The sequence below is a fragment of the Erythrolamprus reginae genome, chromosome 10 (genome assembly GCF_031021105.1).
Source record: "Erythrolamprus reginae isolate rEryReg1 chromosome 10, rEryReg1.hap1, whole genome shotgun sequence".
NCBI lineage: Eukaryota > Metazoa > Chordata > Lepidosauria > Squamata > Dipsadidae > Erythrolamprus > Erythrolamprus reginae.
Window position 1 is genome coordinate 36,394,055 of NC_091959.1, and position 23,268 is coordinate 36,417,322.

The 23,268-nt window shown below is 41.6% G+C and overlaps 1 protein-coding gene across 1 annotated transcript in view; it reads left to right on the forward strand.

Moving 5' to 3' along the window:
- GLT1D1 (glycosyltransferase 1 domain containing 1) overlaps window positions 1–15,897 on the forward strand; it is a 62,784-nt gene extending 46,887 nt beyond the window's left edge. The window contains 3 exon segments of the mRNA XM_070762525.1: window positions 865–985; window positions 10,874–10,972; window positions 14,838–15,897. Of these exon segments, the coding sequence (XP_070618626.1) occupies window positions 865–985; window positions 10,874–10,972; window positions 14,838–15,008 (391 nt within the window). The 3' untranslated portion in view covers window positions 15,009–15,897.
- The last annotated feature ends 7,371 nt before the right edge of the window (window positions 15,898–23,268 follow it).

Here is a 23,268-nt window from a genome sequence, read left to right on the forward strand (position 1 = left end):
ATATATGCAGTAGTTGAAAAAAGAAAGTATGAACTGATCTTCATCTATGCAATTAATATGGCGTCCAACTCCAATTGGACTCTGGGTGGCTTACAATAATAACAATAATAAAAACAGTGTAAAAAATATGGGTTACAATACGACAATAATTTAAAAAACGATATAGAAATGCATTAAGAACCCTTAAAACCATAGACACTCTCAATCTTTCATGGTCCCAGGCCCACCGGAAAAGCCAGGTCTTAACAGCTTTCCAGAAGACTGGTAGGGTGGGGGCAACCCGGATCTCTGAAGGTAATTGATTCCAAAGCATCGTAGCCACCACAGAGAAGGTCCTCCCACACAGCCCCGCCAACCGGCATTGTTCGGCAGACGGTACCTTGAAAAGGCCGACTCTGTGAGCCCTTATTGGCCGCTGGGAGGTATTAGGTAGAAGGCGGTCCCGTAAGTTGTCTGGTCTTAAGCCATGTAGGGCTTTAAAGGTGACAACCAACACCTTATTGATAGTTAACCAACCAATAACCAACATTAATGACTGTTTGAAGTCTTGACAGCTCCGAAAACAATCATGACTGGCTTTTGCAATGAGATTACCAGTATTTCCTGCAATCGTGTGTATTAAAACTCGGGTCTTGACAACTGGCGTGTACATATACGACTGTTGCAGTCCTGCGATCTCCATTGGCAACTTTCGCCACAAGGAAAGCGAACGAGGGAACCTGGATTTTGCTGAATGACTGCACGGTTGTACATTTGAGCGCCACTCACATAAAGACCTTGTGCCTAGTTTTGATAGTAAGGGGAAGGCTGCTTCTACCGGCCAACTATTGGAAGATGATTAACAAGCTGGATTTACTCCTGTAGGTCAGATGGGGTCCACTTATTGCCAGAAGTCCCCCAGGAAGATCTTCACGCCATTATGAAAAACTGTTTTGCTGTTGTTAACAGTTCTTTATCCGAAGGGATGTCAGCTGCGATTTTAGAGGTAATTCTTCCTTATTTCCTGGTGGGGAGAACCGTGTCCTGTGTCCTCCTTCTGTTGATGTTCCTCAAAACTCTTAAAGAGACATAGAACATAGAATAATAGAGTTGAGAAGGGACCTTGGAGGTCCAACCCCTACTCCAGCAGGAGACCTTATACCATTTCAGGCGAAAGGCTGTCCAATCTCTTCTTAAAAACTTCCTGTTCTGGCCCGTTTGCATTCTGCGAATAAGTAATGGACCCAGAGGACTCAGAGACAGTGGAGACATCCTATGTTCCTGGCACCTAAGACTGACAGCGAAGAGGACGGGATGTCAGAGGCTGAAGAGCAACCAGGGCCTTCTGCATCTCCTGAGATGAGTGACTCGGGAGAAGAGGAGGAGCCTCTCCTTGATGCTAGGATTCACAGGGCCTCTAGGAGGCATGAGTGGTTACTTAGGAGGAGGTTTACTTGTGAGTAGCACTGCTGGCTATTGGACCACACCTTCAGGGTATTTAAGATGGAGTCACTCCGCTGCAGTACACAACATTGTTCATCTTAGAAATCTAGTTTCTGTTCCTGTATTTTGGCTTGTGTTTTAAACGGATGACATTCTCAGATTTCTTGATGAGCTCCGGGCTTTCAGCCAAATTCTGTAAGTTGACGATAAGAGAACCTACAGCAATCTAGTAATTAGTTGTTTTATTTATCTATCCCTGGGACTCTGGCCAGCTGCTAAGACTTTATATTTCAGTGCAATGAAGATTTTCTAGCATTTAACTTCTTTGCGAAAAGACTCAACTGCATAAGACTTTTGTACATAGTAAAACATTATTTAGTTAATCCGGTGGTGTGCATCTGATTCTTGGAGGCTCGGCAAGAACACTTGCTGTGTTGGAGCACCCACAACCTCTGGTGGCAAGCTGTTCCACTGGTTCATTGTTCTCACTGTCAGGAAATTTATCCTTAATTCCAGATTGGTTCTCTCCTTCATTAGAAACATAGAAACATAGAAGACTGACGGCAGAAAAAGACCCCATGGTCCATCTAGTCTGCCCTTTTACTATTTCCTGTATTTTATCTTACAATGGATATATGTTTATCCCAGGCATGTTTAAATTCGGTTACTGTGGATTTACCAACCACGTCTGCTGGAAGTTTGTTCCAAGGATCTACTACTCTTTCAGTAAAATAATACTTTCTCATGTTGCCTTTGATCTTTCCCCCAACTAACTTCAGATTGTGTCCCCTTGTTCTTGTGTTCACTTTCCTGTTAAAAACACTTCCCTCCTGAACCCTATTTAACCCTTTAACATATTTAAATGTTTCGATCATGTCCCCCCTTTTCCTTCTGTCTTCCAGACTATACAGATTGAGTTCATTAAGTCTTTCCTGATACGTTTTATACTTCAGACCTTCCACCATTCTTGTAGCCCGTCTTTGGACCCGTTCAATTTTGTCAATATCTTTTTGTAGGTGAGGTCTCCAGAACTGAACACAGTACTCCAAATGTGGTCTCACCAGCGCTCTATATAAGGGGATCACACTCTCCCTCTTCCTGCTTGTTATACCTCTAGCTATGCAGCCAAGCATCCTACTTGCCTTTCCTACTGCCCGACCACACTGCTCACCCATTTTGAGACTGTCAGAAATCACTACCCCTAAATCCTTCTCTTCTGAAGTTTTTGCTAACACAGATTCCTTTTCCCCAAGTGCATTATTTTACATTTGGAAACATTAAACTGCAGTTTCCATTGCTTTGACCATTTATCTAGTAACGCTAAATCATTTACCATATTACAGACCCCTCCAGGAATATCAACCCTATTGCACACTTTAGAGTCATCGGCAAATAGGCAAACCTTCCCTACCAAACTAATTAATTTCCATCCGTTGCTCCTTGTCCTGCCCTCTGGTACTTTGGAGAATAAATTAACTCCCTCTTTCTTCAGGCAGCCCTTCAAATATTGGAAGACTGCTATTATGTCACCCCCTCAACCTTCTCTTCGTTAAAATAGACATAACCCTGTTCCTTCAAACATTCATTGCATGGTTTAGCCTCCAAAACTTTTGTCGTCTTTGTTGGCCTTCAAAAAGAGAAAACTTTTTTTTTTGTAAAACAGGCAAAGCTGTTTGAACTGTTTTGTCAAATTGGCCCACAGTGTTGAGTTTGCACTCCCGTTTGGCCCATTGATTTGGATCTTCATGGAGACCTAGAATACAATCACACACACACACACACACACAGAGGGAGAGAGAGAGAGGACAGGGAGAGGAGGAGAAGGAGGGAGAGAGAGACAGAAAGAGAATGAGAGAAAATGATGAGAGAGGGAGGGAGACAGAGACAGGAAGAGAGAATGAGAGAGAGAAAAAAGAGTGAAAGGATGAAAGAGAAAAAGAAAGAATGAGAGAATAAAAGAGAGAAAGAGAGGGAAAGAAAAAGAATGAGAATAAGAGAAAGAGAAAGAGAAAGAAAGAAAGAAAGGCAAAGAAACAGAAAGAAAGAGAATGAGAGAATAAGAGAGAGAAAGAGAATGAGAGAATAAAGGAGAGAGAGAAAGAAAGAAAGAAAGAGAAAGAAAGAAAGAGAATAAGAGAGTGAAAGAGAATGAGTGAATAAGAAACAGAGACAGAAAGAAAGAACGGACGAGAGAGAGAATGAGAGAATAATAGAAAGAGGGAGAAAGAAAGAGAGAGACTGCAGAGGGGAGAACACAGCTGAAAATTTTTGCTCTTTAATAAAACCTCCTGAATGAAGCCCACTGTGTACGGTTTAAATCAACCCTATTATTAAAAGTCAGTTTTGATTTAGTCTGGCAATTACAACCAGGAGAGGCCAATTCTCCATTGCTGATTTATTGGTCTCGTCTTCCTCTGAATCTTGCAACAGCTAAATAGCTCACTGAACTGTGACCACCTCAAAGTTGGGGTACCAAGAGAAAAGTTTTTAAAAGCCAAAAAGAAAAAAGCAAGTCGCAGAGAACATAAGTTTCCACTTCCTTTTCAAGATCTTCAGAAAGGTCAGAAAACCTCTCTGGATTTCCTACCTGGAGAAGCTGGAAATCAAATTCAGGAAGGTTTGGACAAGGTTAAAACCCTTTGGGCTCAGCTCCCCTCTTTTAACCGAGACCCCGAGGATCGGAAGTGCAGCTTGGAAAGAAAAATAATTGCGGCCGCATCAACAGCTCCAAGATTCTCCCGTGTAAATTACGGGTGGAGAGAAAAGAAATCAATGGTTTATGTTTGGGTTTTTGTGGGAGATCTGGGCAGAATAGGAAGAATAGCACGTAACAGAATAACGGAAAGGACCTTGGAGGTCTTCTAGTCCAACCTCTCAAGTAAGGGAGAACCTATTCTATTCTATTTTATTCTATTCTATTCTATTTTACTCTACTCTACTCCATCCCATCCCATCCCATTCCCTATTCTATTCTATTCCATCCCATCCCATCCCATCCCATCCCCTATTCTATTCTATTCTATTCCATCCCATCCCATCCCATCCCCTATTCTATTCTATTCCATTCCATCCCATCCCCTATTCTATTCTATTCTATTCCATCCCATCCCCTATTCTATTCTATTCCATCCCACCCCCTATTCTATTCTATTCTATTCTATTCTATTCCATCCCATCCCATCCCCTATTCTATTCTATTCTATTCTATTCCATCCCCTATTCTATTCTATTCTATTCCATTCCATCCCATCTTCTATTCTATTCTATTCCATTCCATCCCCTATTCTATTCTATTCTATTCCATTCCATCCCCTATTCTATTCTATTATATTCTATTCTATTCCATCCCCTCCCCTCTCATCCCATCCCCTATTCTATTCTATTCTATTCCACTCCACTCCACTCTTTATTCTATTCCCTATTCTATTCTGTTCTATTCCTTAATGAAACCAGTTCTCTTAAAGTCTAGTTTGACTTTGTTCTACTGCTTGTGTTTGCATTATGTTGAATTCCAATATTGCACTTGCCCCCAAGGTTCCTTCCTGTAGCTTCAACATCTTCTATCATTTCATCTCTGTTAGTGAGAATTAAGTCCAATATGGCTGATCCCCAGTTCCCTCCTCTACTTTTTGGGTAACAAAGTTGTCTGCTAGGTTTGTTAGGAACATGTTGGATCTTCCACTTAGTTTGTCTCCCAGTTGATGTCAGGGTAGTTAAAATCCCCCATTACTATTCTGGTGTGCTTCCTACATACCTTACTTAGCTGGCTAGCAAAAAGTTCATCTACTTCCTCTGTTTGGTTGGGTGGCCTATAGCATTGTTTCCCAACCTTGGCAACTTGAAGATATTTGGACTTCAACTCCCAGAATTCCCCAGCCAGCAAATGCTGGCTGGAGAATTCTGGGAGTTGAAGTCCAGATATCTTCAAGTTGCCAAGGTTGGGAAACACTGTCCTATAGTATAGACCTATGGTAATGTCATTTCCCCCACCCACTTTAATATTGACCCAAATGAATTCAAGATGATTTTCATTATTTTTGTGCTCTATTTCTGTAGAGATGTAGTTATTTCTTAATTCAAAGTTGCTTCTCTCTTTGATCACTTTCCATCCATTATTTCTCATCCAGCCTCCTGGTGCTTTGGAGAATAATTTGACCCCCCCCTTCTTTGTGGCAGCCCCTCAAGTACTAGAATACTGCTTTCATATCCCCACTAATTCTTCTGTTCTTTAAACTAGCCAGCTCAAATCCTGCAGCCGCTCTTCATAGGTTTTAGTCTCCAGGCCTTTCATCATCTTAGTTGCTCTTCTCTGCACTTTTTTCAAAGTCTACTTGTGTCTAATTATTTTCCACCTGCCTGAGTGGAGGGACATCAGAGTAGCCGCTTTCTTTATAGGTCTGCCTTTGTTTTAAATTTTGCCCAGTTTCTCTTAAAGAGTCAGACAATCTGGCTGCCTGGGATAATAAAGCAGGCATAGCTCCTCAGAAAAACCAAAGAAGGCAGGGGCTGTTTTAATTAGACCAGGTTCTCCTACCTGAAATGGCCAACAGGCGGGAACGCCATCTGTCAAATGCCCATTTCATTAACCAGGACTGCAGTTTGGCCAGGAAGGATGAAAATGGAACTGCAGCCCCGAGGGTTGGGGGGGGTGTCTGGATGAAGAAAAATAAATAAGTGCTGCTTTGAACCAGTTTCATTAAAAAGAAGAAGAGGGAAGAGAGAATATGGGATATTTCAGGCCATATTTATCCAGCTTTTAGAGAACTGGAGATCTCTAAAGCCCGTTGGAGATAAAGTTTGAATATGAGCCAAGAGGCTATTCTGATAATAATAACAACACCCAAGATTCTTGGGAAGAACATGATGTGTATGAAGGCCAGCACCAGCTAAAGAACTGGCAGTTGTGATTTCACATTGTGATGGACAAATGTCAGGACTCAAGAACCAAGGAAGACGTAGAGTTTCTTTTCAGCAGTTTCTTCAACTTCAAACAGAATCTTGCCAGACTAAAGCCATTCTTGCCATCATTAAAAATATGATTAACAGACTAACAAAGTTGGAAGGGACCTTGTAGGTTGTCTACTCCAACCCCCCACCCAAGCAGCAGACCCTGCACAATCTCTGACAGATGCCAGTCCAGTCTCCTCTTAAAAGCCACAAATGATGAAGCTCCCACAACTTCTGAAGACAACTTCTGTTCTATCGGTTGATTGCTTTCACAGTCAGAAAATTCCTCCTTGTTTCCAGGTTGAATCTCTCCTTGATCAGTTTCCATCCATTATTCCTTGTCTGGCCTTCAGATGTTTTGAAGAATAGCTTGACCCTCTCCTTTTTGTGGTAGCCCTTCAAATACTGGAAAACTGCTATCCTGTCTCCTCTGATTTTGTTTGTTTATTTATTTATTCATTCATTCATTCATTCATTCATTCATTCATTCATTCATTCATTCATTCATTAGATTTGCATGCCACCTCTCTCCGCAGACTCGGGCCGGCTTTCTTTTCACTAGACTGTTGTGGTTAGCTCTGGCCCAGCTCCTGCCCCAAGGAATGTGCAGGTGGATGTGGGGAAACATCCACATGTCTCAGGCCTGTTTTTCTCCTGATGGAATCTGCCGACGAAGCCTCCTCTGACCAAGGAAGCGTGAGTGACAGGGAAGTGGGGAGTTTGGCAGACAGTCTAGGAGGAGATCAATCATCTGTATCATCCCTGGATTCTGAACAAGAATTAATGACACATCCACGCATGCATAGAGTGATGCATAGGAGACAACAACTGAAGGATTATTACAAGAGAAAATGAGGCCACCTGTGGTTGGGTGGGGCTGCTGTAATTAGTGCTACAGATAAAAGTGCAGCCTGTTGTTTTAGCCTCATGGCAGTTTATCTGATTCATTGTTTCGTCAAGATCGTGGTTTTTGTGCTGTTCAAGATTGTGTGTGTACTCTCTGGACTTTAGAATTGGACTCAATTTCCCAGTTATTGGGTGAGCAATTGAATTTCATTTAACCTGTGCCTTGTGTGTACCAGAAAATCCCTTTGACACTTAAAAAGGGAGCTGTTTCTGTTTTTCTGTTTATAAAAACTTTTGGGTTTTCCTTTTATCGTGTGGTGTGTGTCTTCCTGGACTAATTACCCTGTAATTACGGGCGGTTGAAACACGCGGGCAGAACATAGACTAGCCATGCCCAGTTTCTGTAACCACTCTTCACATGTTTTAGACTCCAGGCCTTTGATCATCTTAGATTCAGATTAACAGTTGGAAGGGATTTTGTAGGTCATCTAGTCCAATCCCCCTACCTAAGCAGGAGACTCTGCACTGTTTCTGATAGATGGCAGTCCAATCTCTTGAAAACTTCTAGTGATGAAGTTCCCACAACTTCTGAAGGCAACTTTTGTTCCTTTGGTTGACTACTCTCACTGTCTGAAAATGTCTCCCTTATTTCTAGATTCAATCTCTCTTTGATCAGTTTTCATCCATTATTTCTTGTCTGGCCTTTGGTTGCTTTGGAAAATAGTTTGACCCCCTCCTCTCTGGGACAGCCCTCCAAATATTGGGATGTATGCTCTAAGAACTTCTAGAGAAGAGCCTTCTTAACTCTCTTCCTCCCAACCTACCTCTCTAAACTTTGTTGGCTCTTGGTCCTCCATAAGGAAGCACCCCCCTTCTGGGAATTCAGACTACACTCCACCACATGTGATAAATTTTGCAGAATTGGAGAGTTCTATCCTCATAATTTGGCCCCGGGATTTAATATTTGCTCAACAGGTGAAGGGATAAGGAGGAGGAAAAATAACAATACATCAACTGGATGGGGGTTTGCTTCTGGAAAGGTTGAACACCTTGTCAGCTATCACATTTTAGTGCATCCAAATTGCAGGTATTTTTAATCACACAGTCACCTTGCTGAAGGAAAGGACAACTGCCTTTAAAAGGCTCAGGCATTTAGGGCAGTAATTGCGTACTGCATAATCCATTCAGGTAGGTTTGGTTGATTGGTACAAAGCCAAGCATTCACCTCCTGCCTTCGCCATCTGCCACCATAGTTCCTGCTGATGTAATAGCAGGATGTGGGCGTGCATATTTGAAACAGAAGTTCAACAGATGAGTTGGATACAGATACAGTTTAACAGAGTTGGAAGGGACCTTGGAGGTAATCTAGAGCAAAAGACCCTACACCATTTCTGATAGATGGCAATCCAGTCTCTTCTTGAAAGCTTCCAGTGATGAAGCTCCCACAACTTCTGAAGGCCAATTAAATTAATGGATTAATCTTTATGGATTAAGGTACCTCTTTTCTCTGAAAACAATCTCTCTCCCAAAAAGAACTGAGAATTTCAGCTTCCCTCCCTATTACAGGTAGCCTTCGATTTCCAAAAGTTAGTTTAGTGACTGAAGTTACAACAGCACTGGGAAAAAAAAGATTTATGATCTCCCCCCACCCACCCTTACGACCTACAGCATCGCTGTTCTCTCCCAGTGCTGAGTCCCCCAGAAATCAGACGCACACCACCTGATTAACTAATAGAAGTTTTACTATGTAAAGTTTTATGCAGTTGAGTCTTTTCGCAAAGAAATTAAATGCTAGCAAAAGCTTTAATGCACTGAATTGTCAAAGTCTTAGTAGCTGGACAGAGTCCCAGAAATAGATAAATACAGCAATTAAATAGTAGGTTGCAGTAGGTTTTCCTACTGTTGCCTTACAGAATTGGCTGGAAGCCCAGATCTCTTTAAGGAGGCCAAGAATGTAGTCCTTTTAAAGCACAACCTGAAATACGGGAACAGAATAATAATAATAATAATAATAATAATAATAATAATAATAATAATTAAAAAAAAGAAACAGATGAAACAATCGATCACATACTCAGCTGCTGCAAAAAGATCGCACAGACTGACTGGAACTTGTGCCGGAACTACCATTTACCAGTGGCAAAGAACTGGTGGGATCATAAGCCTGAAAAAGTGGTCGAAAATGAGCAAGCAAAACTACTGTGGGACTTCCGACTTCAGACTGACCGAATTCTGAAGCATAACACACCAGACATCCTGATTGTGGAGAAAAAGAAAATATGGATCATCGACATCACAATCCCAGGGGACAGCAGAATTGAGGAGAAGCAGCTAGAGAAATGAGTGAAATACGAAGATCTAAAAATTGAGCTGCAACGACTCTGGCATAAGCCAGTGAAAGTGATCCCAGTCGTACTTGGCACGCTGGGCGCAGTGCCAAAGGATCTCAGCGGACATTTGAAAACCATCGGAATTGACAAAATCTCCATCTGTCAATTGCAAAAGCCTCTTTACTGGGATCGGCAAACATAATTCGCCGCTACATCACGCAGTCCTAGGTGCTTGGGAAGTGCCTGACTGGTGATGAAATACGAAATCCAGCATAGTGATCTCGTTTACTGTGTTGAATTGACATAATAATAATAATAATAATAATAATAATAATAATAATAATAATAATAATTTATTAGATTTGTATGCCGCCCCTCTCCATAGACTCGGGGTGGCTCACAACAATAATAAAAACAATATACAATGTAGCAAATGTAATAATTAAAAGAAAGCATCTAAAAACCCGTCATTTAAAACCATACAACATAAGCATACCATACATAAAACTCTGTAAGCCTGGGGGAGGTGTTTCAATTCCCCCAGGCCTGGCGATATAGGTGTGTCTTAAGCAATTTACGAAAGACAAGGAGGGTGGGGGCAATTCTGATCTCTGGGGGGAGTTGATTCCAGAGGGTCGGGGCCGCCACAGAGAAGACTCTTCCCCTGGGGACCGCCAGATGACATTGTTTAGTTGACGGGACCTGGAGAAGGCCAACTCTGTGGGACTAGTTGTCTAGATGAATGACATTGTTCTCTGCACTGGAGTGACGAATGATTCCATTTTAAATAGCTTGAAGGTGTGGCCCAGTAGTTAGCAGTGCTACTCACAAGTAAACCTCTTCCTGAGTAACCATTCTTGCCTCCTAGGGACCCTGTGAATCCTAGCATCAAGAAGGGACTCCTCTTCCCCTGAGTCATTCATCTCAGGAGGAGCAGAAGGCCCTGGTTGTTCTTCACGCTCTGACACCACATCCTCTTCACTGTCAGTCTCGGGTGCCAGGAACACAAGAGGCCTGTACCGCACCTCCACTGTCTCTGAATCCTCTGGGTCCATTACTAATTGTGCAGGTCACAACAATCCCCATGGTCAAATGATCAAAAAAGAATGCTTTGCCAACTGGCTCTTATTTGTGATGGTAGCAGGGTCCCAGAATTATTTTTATTATTTATTTATTATTTATTAGATTTGTATGTCCCCATCAATGGGGAGCAAAATCAATGGGGAAACCAGGTTCACTTAAAAACCTGCTACTAATTTAACCACATCAGACTTATCTGCAAGGTCTCAGTTCTAGCATATGTGAGCCCTGCCTTTTCTGTGTTACAGGCAATGGATTTAAATGTCCCCGTGCTGGCAAGGAATATTCCAGGAAACGCTGCTGTAATTGTACACCAAACAACTGGATTATTATATTTGACCCCCCAGGTAATAATTAAGTTAAAACACGCTGCATCCTGGGTTGGTCTGACTGTCAATCTTTCTGTCTCTCATCATTTTATCTGTTTATTTCTATCTATCTATCTATCTATCTATCTATCTATCTATCTATCTATCTATCTATCTATCTATCTATCATCTACCTACATAATCTACCTACATATCTGTATCATCTATCTGTATATCTCTATCATCTATCATATCTGTATTTGTATCTCTCTCTCTCTACTTCTATCATCTATCCATCTATCTCTATTATCCGTATCTATCCATCCATCCATCCATCCATCCATCCATCCATCCATATTCCATAGATTGTCTGCCTCCCTTGTCTGTCTGTCTGTCTGTCTGTCTGTCTGTCTGTCTGTCTGTCTGTCTGTCTGTCTGTCTGTCTGTCTGTCTGTCTGTCTATCTATCTATCTATCTATCTATCTATCTATCTATCTATCTATCTATCTCCCTCTTTCTCTCTCATCTACCTACCTACCTAACCTACCTACATATCTATATCATATATCTGTATATCTCTATCTTATCTGTATCTCTCTCTCTCATCAATCTATCTATCATCTGTATCCATCCATCCATCCATATTCCATAGATTGCTTCTCAGTCTGTCTGTCTCTCTTATCTGTCTGTCTATCTATCCATCTATATTTATATATTGTCTGCCTCTCTCCTATCTGTCTGTCTGTCTGTCTGTCTTTGTCTGTCTGTCTGTCTGTCTGTCTGTCTATCTAATCTATCTATCTATCTATCTATCTATCTATCTATCTATCTATCTATCTATCCATCCATCCATCCATCCATCCATCCATCCATCCATCCATATTCCATAGATTGTCTGCCTCCCTTGTCTGTCTGTCTGTCTGTCTGTCTGTCTGTCTGTCTGTCTGTCTGTCTGTCTGTCTATCTATCTATCTATCTATCTATCTATCTATCTATCTATCTCCCTCTTTCTCTCTCATCTACCTACCTACCTAACCTACCTACATATCTATATCATATATCTGTATATCTCTATCTTATCTGTATCTCTCTCTCTCATCAATCTATCTATCATCTGTATCCATCCATCCATCCATATTCCATAGATTGCTTCTCAGTCTGTCTGTCTCTCTTATCTGTCTGTCTATCTATCCATCTATATTTATATATTGTCTGCCTCTCTCCTATCTGTCTGTCTGTCTGTCTGTCTTTGTCTGTCTGTCTGTCTGTCTGTCTGTCTATCTAATCTATCTATCTATCTATCTATCTATCTATCTATCTATCTATCTATCTATCTATCTATCTATCTATCTATCTATCCATCCATCCATCCATCCATCCATCCATCCATCCATCCATATTCCATAGATTGTCTGCCTCCCTTGTCTGTCTGTCTGTCTGTCTGTCTGTCTGTCTGTCTGTCTGTCTGTCTGTCTATCTATCTATCTATCTATCTATCTATCTATCTATCTCCCTCTTTCTCTCTCATCTACCTACCTACCTAACCTACCTACATATCTATATCATATATCTGTATATCTCTATCTTATCTGTATCTCTCTCTCTCATCAATCTATCTATCATCTGTATCCATCCATCCATCCATATTCCATAGATTGCTTCTCAGTCTGTCTGTCTCTCTTATCTGTCTGTCTATCTATCCATCTATATTTATATATTGTCTGCCTCTCTCCTATCTGTCTGTCTGTCTGTCTGTGTCTGTCTGTCTGTCTGTCTATCTAATCTATCTATCTATCTATCTATCTATCTATCTATCTATCTATCTATCTATCTATCTATCTATCTATCCATCCATCCATCCATCCATCCATCCATCCATCCATCCATCCATCCATCCATCCATCCATCCATCCATCCATCCATCCATCCATCCATCCATCCATCTATCTATCTATCTATCTATCTATCTATCTATCTATCATCTTTCCATCTCTCTCTCTCTTTCTCCCTCCCTCCCTCCTATCTATTCTATCTCAGTTGTCTCCTGAATGATGCTGGATAGGAGAATGAAATAATTCCATATCTGGAGCTGTCCATGGCTCATGGTGCTGAAAGCTGACTTGGGGGTTAAGCTTTCAATCGGGACCTAATTCTTCCTCTCCTCCCCGGTCTGGGTAGCCCGCAGGATGTGTCACCTCCCAGATAATTTATAGCTCCACTACCATAATGAAAACCTTGATCTTATTTGTGTTAAGCTTTCGAACCGTTTGTGGCACCCGGGTCACAGCTGTGAAAGTGCCTAACCACTGAGATTTTAAGTCCTCTCAACATTGCTGTGAAGCTTCACCCCATCTCCTAATTAACCAGAGTGTGTTATTAAAACTCAGAAAGAAGGGTCTGGGGAGAGAAAGGGGGGAATTACGGGGGAATTAATCCTGTTGATCCCATAAATTAGATTTCATTTCCCCATCAATAATCAGATACGTGCAATAATGCTACGCTTTTAAAGAATAAAAAATGCGGACCCAGATTAAATAAAACCACCAAGTGGAAAATACATTTTCTATTTAAGCCTTTTCTTTTTCTTTTTTTGTAAGCATGATGAATGCTGTTAAGTATAGTCAGGAAGTTAGATGTTCCGTTTTCATTAGTCTTTGATATAGCTAACCCCTTATGGGAAAAAAAATTCAAGGAAAATGTTGCGCTTAACATGTTCCTTCCCAAAGTCAGTTGTTTCCCGCAGGGTTTAGGATTGACTCTTTTGTTCTTATAGGTTACAACAGGTTTTTTTCCCCCCTTGAATCAGAACTATTTGTCAGTGTTCCAAATAACATCAGAAAAATAAATCAGAGTCTAAACCTTGGCCTTCTTCCCAGTTCCAATTTATTAACAGAGCTATGTTGGTTATGCACTGTAGTCATCCCAATACTAACTTTTCCTACAGTTGTCCACCCGGGTTAAGGTTCATCCCTCGTTCCCACACCCACAGGTTCATCACATGGACCACTCCGGTTCTCTCAAGGTCCATGATCCTCCCCTGTCCTTCTGGCTTGTGCTGATCAAAGAATGACCTTGAATCTCTGGAAAGAATTTGTTGTGGCTAGTATTTTTCCCTCTCATGCAACCACCTCTCCCCAATTCCCACAGTACTTTTCTACTTGTGGCAGGCCAATGTCTCTAACTCAAAACGATGGCTTCAGCCTGACATCATCATCATCATCATCATCATCATCATTATTATTTTAAAAAATAGTTTATTGAGCTTTACAAGGGAGGGGAAATGGGGTGGAAGGGTCCAAGGGATCAAAAGGGTGTAAAAAGGTAAACAAATGAATACATCGTAATGCAAAAATCTTTGAGGTATACAGAGAATTGACAATATCTTTGAGTATTTGTTTTGTAACATCACCAATAGAGGCAAATATCTGTATTTATGAAGGGTCCCTGGTGCTTTCTGAGCTTGGTTGTTTGCTTGCAGATGTTCATGATCCAACTTGGTTACATCATGAGTGCTAGAAGGGAGTGGGGATTAGAGGAGGAGGAAGAGAAAGCAGAGGAAAGACAGCCGGCTCTAAGCTTGGTTGTTTTCTTGCCAATATGTCCTAATCCAATTAGGGAACATTACCAGTGTTGTTACCTGATGATCTTGTTACTTCATTGGATCAGGGGGGAAAACACTAATCTCAGAGAAGCCCAAAGATCCTACACTTTGTATTGTTATTTTGGGGTTTTGGAAAACTATGTTGGGCAATCTTCTGGTAGAACATGAATCTGGCATTTGCTTCCTAATCTGGTGGACCCTTGAAAACAGGGCAGAGAGCTTTCTTAGGGACTTTTGAGAAGTACCACCGTTAGTCATAGAATACTACTAATAATGGCCCTACTCCACACCCTTCCTTTTCAGGAATTTGTCCAGATGGCCAAAACTTTGATGAAGGACCCAGTTTTGTACAGTCAGATTGTGAGAAAGGCACATGAATATGTCCTGAAGCACCACTCTTGGGAGAAAGAAAGGAAGGTCTATCAGAACCTCGCTTTGAGACTTCATGAATGTTTTTGTATTGATCAACCATGAGTTACCAACCTCCGTGGTCAAGCAGATTTTCTTCATCGTAATCATCTGAGTTGTCTTCATTAATGTTATTACTGTTGTGATTTTGTAGAGGCTGTTCTCCCTCAGAGTCAAAATGTATATACCGGTAGTAGATTTGTACAGCCTGGCAGCCTCCAGGAACATGGGATTCCTGATCCCATAATCCTCTAATAGTCATTACCAAAGGACTATGGGAGCTAAACTCAAACACATTACAGAACCTCAAGTTGGAAAAAAAAAAGAATCCTAAATATACAATCAATCAAGTGTTTACTGTTGAGTGGAAACTTTGTAGATATTTTTGTATGTAACATAAGAAAATGAACTTATGATTTGTGGTTGGGGTGATTAGAAAGAATAGATTATGGAAAAAAATAGTTAAGCCATAGAACACAAAGCAAAGGGTAAAATTTAGAATTGTTCTTTTAACTGATGTAGTATAGAGAATCAGAGGTTATTTCTATATATTTTCTTCTTTGCTTTACTTTTCCACTTTTAATTCTTTCTTTCATCTTTTCTTCCTTCTCCCTCCCTCCTTCTTCCTTCCTTCCTTCCTTCCTCCCTCTCTCGTCCATCCATCCATCCATCCCTATCTATCTATCTTCTATCTATCCATCTATCTTCTATCTATCTATCTATCTATCTATCTTCTATCTATCTATCTATCTTTCTTTCTCTATCTTTATCTATCTATCTATCTATCTATCTATCATCTATCTATCAATCAAGCTAGCAAGCTAGCTAGCTAGCTATCATCTAGCTATATGTCATCTATATTAGCGTCCATTGCATTTTATCCTCTTAAAAAATTCTTAATCATTTGTATGCATCAAAATTGCATGTATATTGAATTAAATTAAATTAAATTAAAGAATTTGTCTGAATGATAGTGCGGGGTTAAGGTTATGGTAACAAATAGTGAATATCTGCATTATTTGGGGTAATTTCACCTGCATCTGTACACAGATACACAGATACTCAATGAGGGATATCATAATTCATATTTACATATGAGACCCTACCTAGAAAGAATGAAATAAGCACCCACCCCAACAAAATTATTTCACTCTTTGCTGCTATGGATTCACAGCTCGTTCCCTTCACCCAGCTCCCAAAGAGCCAATCTCAAATCTGAACCTAGTCGGCCAATTTCAACTCTGCAGCCATTTCCAGGCCGAAAGAAAGAAAAATGACAACTTTAAAAGGGTTTTTTGTTTTTTCTAAAAGGAGTCACTTTTCTCCGCGCAAAGAAAAAATTTAATTTCCTCTTCTTGTCAACCGGAGTTGCAGAGGTAGTTTTACGTACACATACATACACACACACAAACTCCGTTCCCAGCAGTGAGTGACTGCATTTAAAAAAAATTATAATTAAAAAGTGAATTGGATTCTATTGGTCAAAAACAGCCAACCAAAAATGTGAATCCATCTTGAAAGCAAAACTAGATAAATGCTGCCTATCAGAGAATGTTCTTTAGTGATCTCCTGCCGGTAACAGCAAGAATTCTGGCCATGGGACATGGGGGTGGGACAGGCGAAAACAATTCAACCCATCTGTTGAGCGAAGTTCATCTTCAAACCGACTGATCTTATCTATTGATAAATTGCCAGGGAACAGTAGATACCACAAAAAAAAATAAAAAACAGCCTATCCTAAGCAAGAATTCGCTTGCTGCAAGTTCATTTGTATTGGTTACGTCGAGCGATTTCGGCTCTTTGGTTTATTCTTCTAGACTTCTAATCCCTTAGTCATTACTGTTGTTCGATATGCGTTGGTAAGATTTGTCTCTCCCTCCCCCCCTCCCAAAAAAGCAATTAAAGGAAGGCCTTTTGGCCCATAAATCTTAGAGAAAGCGTGATTCATTTTTCATTCACGGTAATACTGGAGGGGTTTTTTGGGTGGTTTGGTTTTTGGTTTACGCTTACAAACAAAACTTTCTGGAGTTCTGTTTCTCCTCCCCTCCCTTTTCTTTTATAGGAAGTTAGCACCCACCCCTCTCCTAGAAAAATGAAATATCCTAGGAAATATTTTTAAAAGGCAGAATATTTGTTTGTTTTGTTTAGCTGCTCCGAGTCTCCGGAGAGGGGCGGCATACAAATCTAATAAATTTTTTCCTCGGGTGCTGAAAGTGTGTGTACGCGCCGGAGATGGGCAGCCAAAAATTTTACTGCCACATTGTGGGTGTGGCTTATTTTGTGGGTGTGGCTTGATGGTCATGTGACTGGGTAGGAGTGGCTTGCCGGCCATGTGACCAGGTGGGAGTGGCTTGAATGATCATCATTGTTCAAGTGAAGTGTTAAGTCCTTGACTTACAACCTCACCAGTCGCTCTCTGGGGTGACAATTTGCTTTGTGTTTCCCACGCTGTCCTTCCTGGGTCGCCCCCTGCCTCAGGCTGGATAGCTAGGCAAATGGGTGCCGATCAGCTTTTGAGAAAAGAGGGGGGAGGAAATGGGCCCCCTGCAACTCCTGCCAGTGCTTTTACCTTATTGCCATGGAGTCAAAAGCCTGATAGGACTTATTATCATGGGTTGTTTCACTTTGGGAGAAACACGGTCTGTCTATCATCTATCTATCTATCTATCTATCTATCTATCTATCTATCTATCTATCTATCTATCTATCTATCATCTATCATCTCTATCTATCATCTATCTATCTATCTATCTATCTATCATCTATCATCTCTCTCTCTCTCTCTCTATCTATCATCTCTCTCTCTATCTATCCATCTATGATCTCTCTCTCTCTCTCTCTCTCTATCTATCTATCTATCATCTCTCTCTATCTATCTATCATCTCTCTCTATCATCTATCTATCTATCATCATCTATCATCTCTCTCTCTCTCTCTCTATCATCTATCATATCTCTATCTATCATCTCTCTCTCTCTCTCTCTATCTATCATCTATCATATCTCTATCTATCATCTCTCTCCCTCCCTCCCTCCCTCCTTCCCTACCTACCTACCTATCATCTATCATCTCTCTCTCTCTCTCTCCCTCCCTCCCTCCCTCCCTCCCTCCCTCCCTCCCTACCTATCTATGTACCTTTTTTTTTTGAACCCCGAAATAAGCGCCTGGCCTTATTGCTGATAGATAAGTTAGTGCAGTGATTTTCAACCTTTTTTGAGCCGTGGCACGTTTTTTACATTTACGAAACCCTGGGGCACATTGAGGGGGGGGGGGGGCGGCTAAAAAAAGTTTGGACAAAAAAATTCTCTCTCTCTCTCTCTTCCTCCCCTTCACTCTACTTCTTTCTCCGTCCCTCTTTGTCTCCCTTCCTTCCTCTTTCTTTCTTTCTCTCTCTCCATCCCTCTTTCTTTCTCTTCCTTCTTCTCTTTTTTGCTCTCTTTCTCCCTCCCTCCCTCTATGTCTTTCTCTCTCTCTCCTTCCCTCCCTCTCTTTCTCTCTCTCTCTTGCTTTCTTTCTCTCTCTTTCTCTCTCTCTCTCTTTCTCCCTCTTGTTTTCTCTCTCTCTTGCTTTCTTTCTCTCTCTCTTGTTCTCTTTCTCTCTCTCTCTCTTTCTCTCTTGCTTTCTCTCTCTCTCTTACTTTCTTTCTTTCTCTCTTTCTTTCTCTCTCCCTTGCTTTCTTTCTCTCTGAGCTTCGCGGCACACCTGACCATGTCTCACGGCACACTAGTGTGCCACGGCACACTGGTTGAAAAACACTGAGTTAGTGAATATTGGACTTAATCCCTGGATAGTTTAGTGGATTTGCAGCTGGCTGAAGCATAGATATCACAGGGTTGCTGTTAATGGCGAGTATTCTGAGCAGAGCCTGGTTACAAGCGCTGTGCCACAAGGTTCTGTTCTGGGTCCTATTCTTTTTAATATCTGTGAGTGACATAAGGGGAGCACACGGAGTGAAGTTTCCTTCAGCCGGGTCAGCAAAGTGGGGAGGGGGGAAAGCAAAAATTGGAGTTGCAAATAGCTGCAGAGCGCAATGAGATCTGATCTAAGCTGATGACTCTAAAGTGTGCAATAGGGTTGATATTCCTGGAGACATCTGTAATATGGCAAATGATTTAGCTTTATTAGATAAATGGTCAAAGCAATGGAAACTGCAGTTTAATGTTTCCAAATGTAAAATAATGCAGTTGGGGAAAAGGAATCCCCAACCTGAGTATTGAATTGGCAGTTCTGTGCTAGCAAAAAGTTCAGAAGAGAAGGACTTAGGGGTAGTGATTTCTGACAGTCTCAAAATGGGTGAACAGTGCAGTCAGGCAGTAGGGAAAGCAAGTAGAATGCTTAGCTGCATAGCTAGAGATATAACAAGCAGGAAGAGGGAGATTGTGATCCCGCTGTATAGAGCGCTGGTGAGACCCCATTTGGAATACTGTGTTCAGTTCTGGAGACCTCACCTACAAAAAGATATGGATAAAATTGAACGGGTCCAAAGACGGGCTACAAAAATGGTGGAAGATCTTAAGCATAAAACGTATCAGGAAAGACTCAATGAACTCAATCTGTATAGTCTGGAGGACAGAAGGAAAAGGAGGACATGATCGAAACCTTTAAATACGTTAAAGGATTAAATAAGGTTCAGGAGGGAAGTGTTTTTAATAGGAAAGTGAACCCAAGAACAAGGGGGCACAATCTGAGGTTAGTTGGGGGGAAGAATAGAATAACGTGAGAAAATATTATTTTACTGAAAGTAGTAGATGCTTGGAACAAACTTCCAGCAGACGTGGTTGGTAAATCCACAGTAACTGAATGTAAACATGCTTGGGATAAACATAGATCCATCCAATGATAAAATACAGGATATAGTATAAGGGCAGACTAGATGGACCATGAGGTCTTTTTCTGCCGTCAATCTTCTATGTTTCTATTGCCATGCACTCAAAAGCCCAATAGGGTTTTTTTTATCAGTGGATGTCTTATTTTTGTGGAAACAAGCTGTATATATATATATATACAGTATACACACACACACACACACACACACGATTTGTATCCTGGATGTTTTAGTTCACGCAGCGGTGTTTTCCCTGTGCAAAATGTTTCAAATAAATAGAATAAAATTAGCTATTTAAATTCTGCCTTGCCCCAAAGAGCGACCTTGAGGCACGGCTGAAAGTTTAGAGCTGCCCTCCCCCGACCCACATACATTTCTCAAGCTTGTTTTGTCTGCTGCAGAAATTATCATTCCAGCTTGTTTGCCAGTCCACCAAGTTCCCCTTTGCTCCTCCTATTTTTAGCAAGGCCAAAAAAGCTCTCATGGTGTTATAATTATCCCAATCAAATCCGTCAAGCTGGGAGAAGAAGAAAAAGAAGAAGAAGAAATCTTGCTCCGTTGCATTTCTACAAATCAGATCCAGGTTTTTTCTCCCCCCTATAGGGGAGGGGAGGAAGAAAATAAATTGCCAAATGCTTTTTTTGGGGTAGGTAATGTGCGGGTTTTGCCAGAAGTGGGAGAAAGAGCATTGGGCCTTATTTCTGGGAAGCTGAATGTTCCTCTGTACAAAAATTTAGGGCTATGACGAGAGAAGGACTGGCTCAAAGTCACCCAGACAGCTTTCAGGCCTAAAGGGGAACTAGAACTCACAATCTCCTGGTGATTGGCCCAAAATTACCCACCTGGCTTTCAGGCCTAAAACAGGATTAAAAACTCACAATCGACTGGTGATCTGTCCAAAGTCATCTATCTGGGGGGGGGGGGGGGGGTTGTCCAAGGAGGAACTAGAATTCCCAGTCTCCAGGTGATTGACACAAAATCACCTAGACAACTTTCATGCCTAAGGTGGAACTAGAACTCCCAGACTCCTGGTGATTAGTCCACATCCAGCTGGCTTTCATGCCTGAAACAGAACTAGAGCTCCCAGGCTCCTGGTGACTAGTCCAAAGTCACACAGCTGACTTTCATGTCTAAGGCAGGACTAGAACTCCCAGATTCCTGGTGATTGGCCCAAAATCACCTAGACAACTTTCATGCCTAAGGTGGAACTAGAACTCCCAGACTCCTGGTGATTAGTCCACATCCAGCTGGCTTTCATGCCTGAAACAGAACTAGAGCTCCCAGGCTCCTGGTGATTAGTCCAAAATCACCCAGCTGACTTTCATGTCTAAGGCAGGACTAGAACTCCCAGATTCCTGGTGATTGGCCCAAAATCACCCAGCTGACTTTCATGCCTAAGGCGGAACTAGAACTCCCAGACTCCTGGTGATTGGCTCAAAGTGGGCTTTCATGTCCATTGTAACACACAATCTCTGGGTGACTCACGGGTTTGTCCCCAAGTCCTTAACTGGGTGCAAACTGGAACTTATCAACTGCACACCCTGCAAGTCACAAGCCCAGGGAGAGTTGCCATCCAATGAGTCACCCAGAGGCCAAAATGAAAGCCAGCTCCCTTTTTAACACCATGGCTGAATTTTCACCCAGTCCTTCGGAATGCCACTCCCTGCCTGCGGAAAAGGAATTTTAAAACTGGCCAATCTTCAGCGTCTCCAAGGCCCCCTTTAGCCAGAACCATAGAAACAGGGAGTAGTAGAGAAATGTAGCTTGTATGCCGGGTGTTGCGGAAAGGACATTCTCACTCGCCCCCCAGGGGACCCTGTTTGCAAACCATATGTTCCTCCTTCAGCTGCATCCAAATGAAGCTAGGAGACACTCATTCTCGATTTATAATTTAGCATTGTAGGTCCTACAGACGTTGTTCGGCTAAGGCGTATTATACGCGGCGGCGTTCTTGCTTGCAACAGTTTTTTCTTTTAATCGCTCTTCCCTCCGTTGACGAGAGAGTGTGCATCGTTTGATGGTACTATTTTGGGAAGCTACAGAAGCCGATGTACTGCACGAGCACGGATGCAGGAGGCGAGAGCTTCAACCAGGTGGTTAATTAATGGCTGCTGTCCAAATTAAGTAACGCTCCGATGATTAATATTATTATTTTTTTAATAATCATCCAGCAGCATTTTGGAATTCTTTTAACTCTGGTTCAAAACGCAGGAAAAAGCGTTCGACTCTGAAGACGTGAACCTCAGCTAAATAGATGAATAATTACTGACACTTATGAAAGGGTGATTTTTTTTTTCATTCTCTTTTCTCCCTTCTGTTCATCTTATCTTTTCTGCAAAAAGGAGCAGGGACCTCTCCATAGAACAACTGACACGTCAACCTGCTTTTTCGGTGTCTGGATTTATGATGCTGCAAGGGAGGATTTGAAAAGTTGAGAGTTTAAGGGTTTATCCTGGCAAGATTCTGTCTGTTGTGTGTAAGGAAAAAAAGATCTGGACCCTTGAATTGTTCTATGTCATTCTTGGGTTTTACCCGACACTCCTTCATGTGTACAGTGCCATAACGCAACCTCAATAGGGTTTATAAAAACCACACAACAAAGAGGTGTTGTTTCAAAACAAAGCTTTCTTGACTGGTCCTTTTTTCCTGCATTTATGCTGGCACGCACAATCCCTATAAATTACAACACCCAGTCTCCCGGTTTAAGTTTTAATTGTGGGAGATATTTAAATCTTGTCAATTAAGGGCTTTGCAAATTACCAGCTTTATGGTGGTTACCTTCTTTCTCCACCCTCGAGAAGGTGGTCACGTTCAATAAATAAAGGCCCTGTTTTTGCTTCCTTTTCAATTTAAAAAAGGAGAGAGAGAGAGAGAGAGAAAACGGTAGCTCGGTTGTTTATTACCCTTATTACATTATCTGTGGCAGCCAGGCAGAGAGGAGAAAAGGAGCAAGCAAAGTGTCAGGACGCTCCGAAATGTAATGAAGTGGTTCCAAATATTAATAGAGCGACTGAATAATGAAAGTGCACATTTTCCGGAGTCCTCTGACAATAACTATAAGGAGGCCTCTCGGAAGCCAGAGAGACGGATGAGCAATGAGAAAGTGCCACTCTGGCATATTGCAAGACCAGGAATACATTTGCCAGTGGTAAAATGCAGATATTAGAGTGGTCCCTCTACTTACGAACTTAATTCGTTCCGTGACCAGGTTCCTAAGTAGAAATGTTTGTAAGTAGAAGCAATTTTTCCCATAGGAATCAATGTAAAAGCAAATAATGCGTGCAAACCCATTAGGAAAGAAATAAAAGCTCGGAATTTGAGTGGGAGGAAGAGGAGGAAGAAGAGGAGGAGGACAGTCGCTGCCCAGAGCAAAGGGAGCGTTTCTTTTCTCTGGGCACTGGCAGAGGTTTATTCTCTCTCCAAATGCCCAGAGAAAAGGAAATGCTTCGTTTGCTCTGGACTGCCAAGGCCTCCTTAAGCACCACCGAAAGGCTCCTCTAG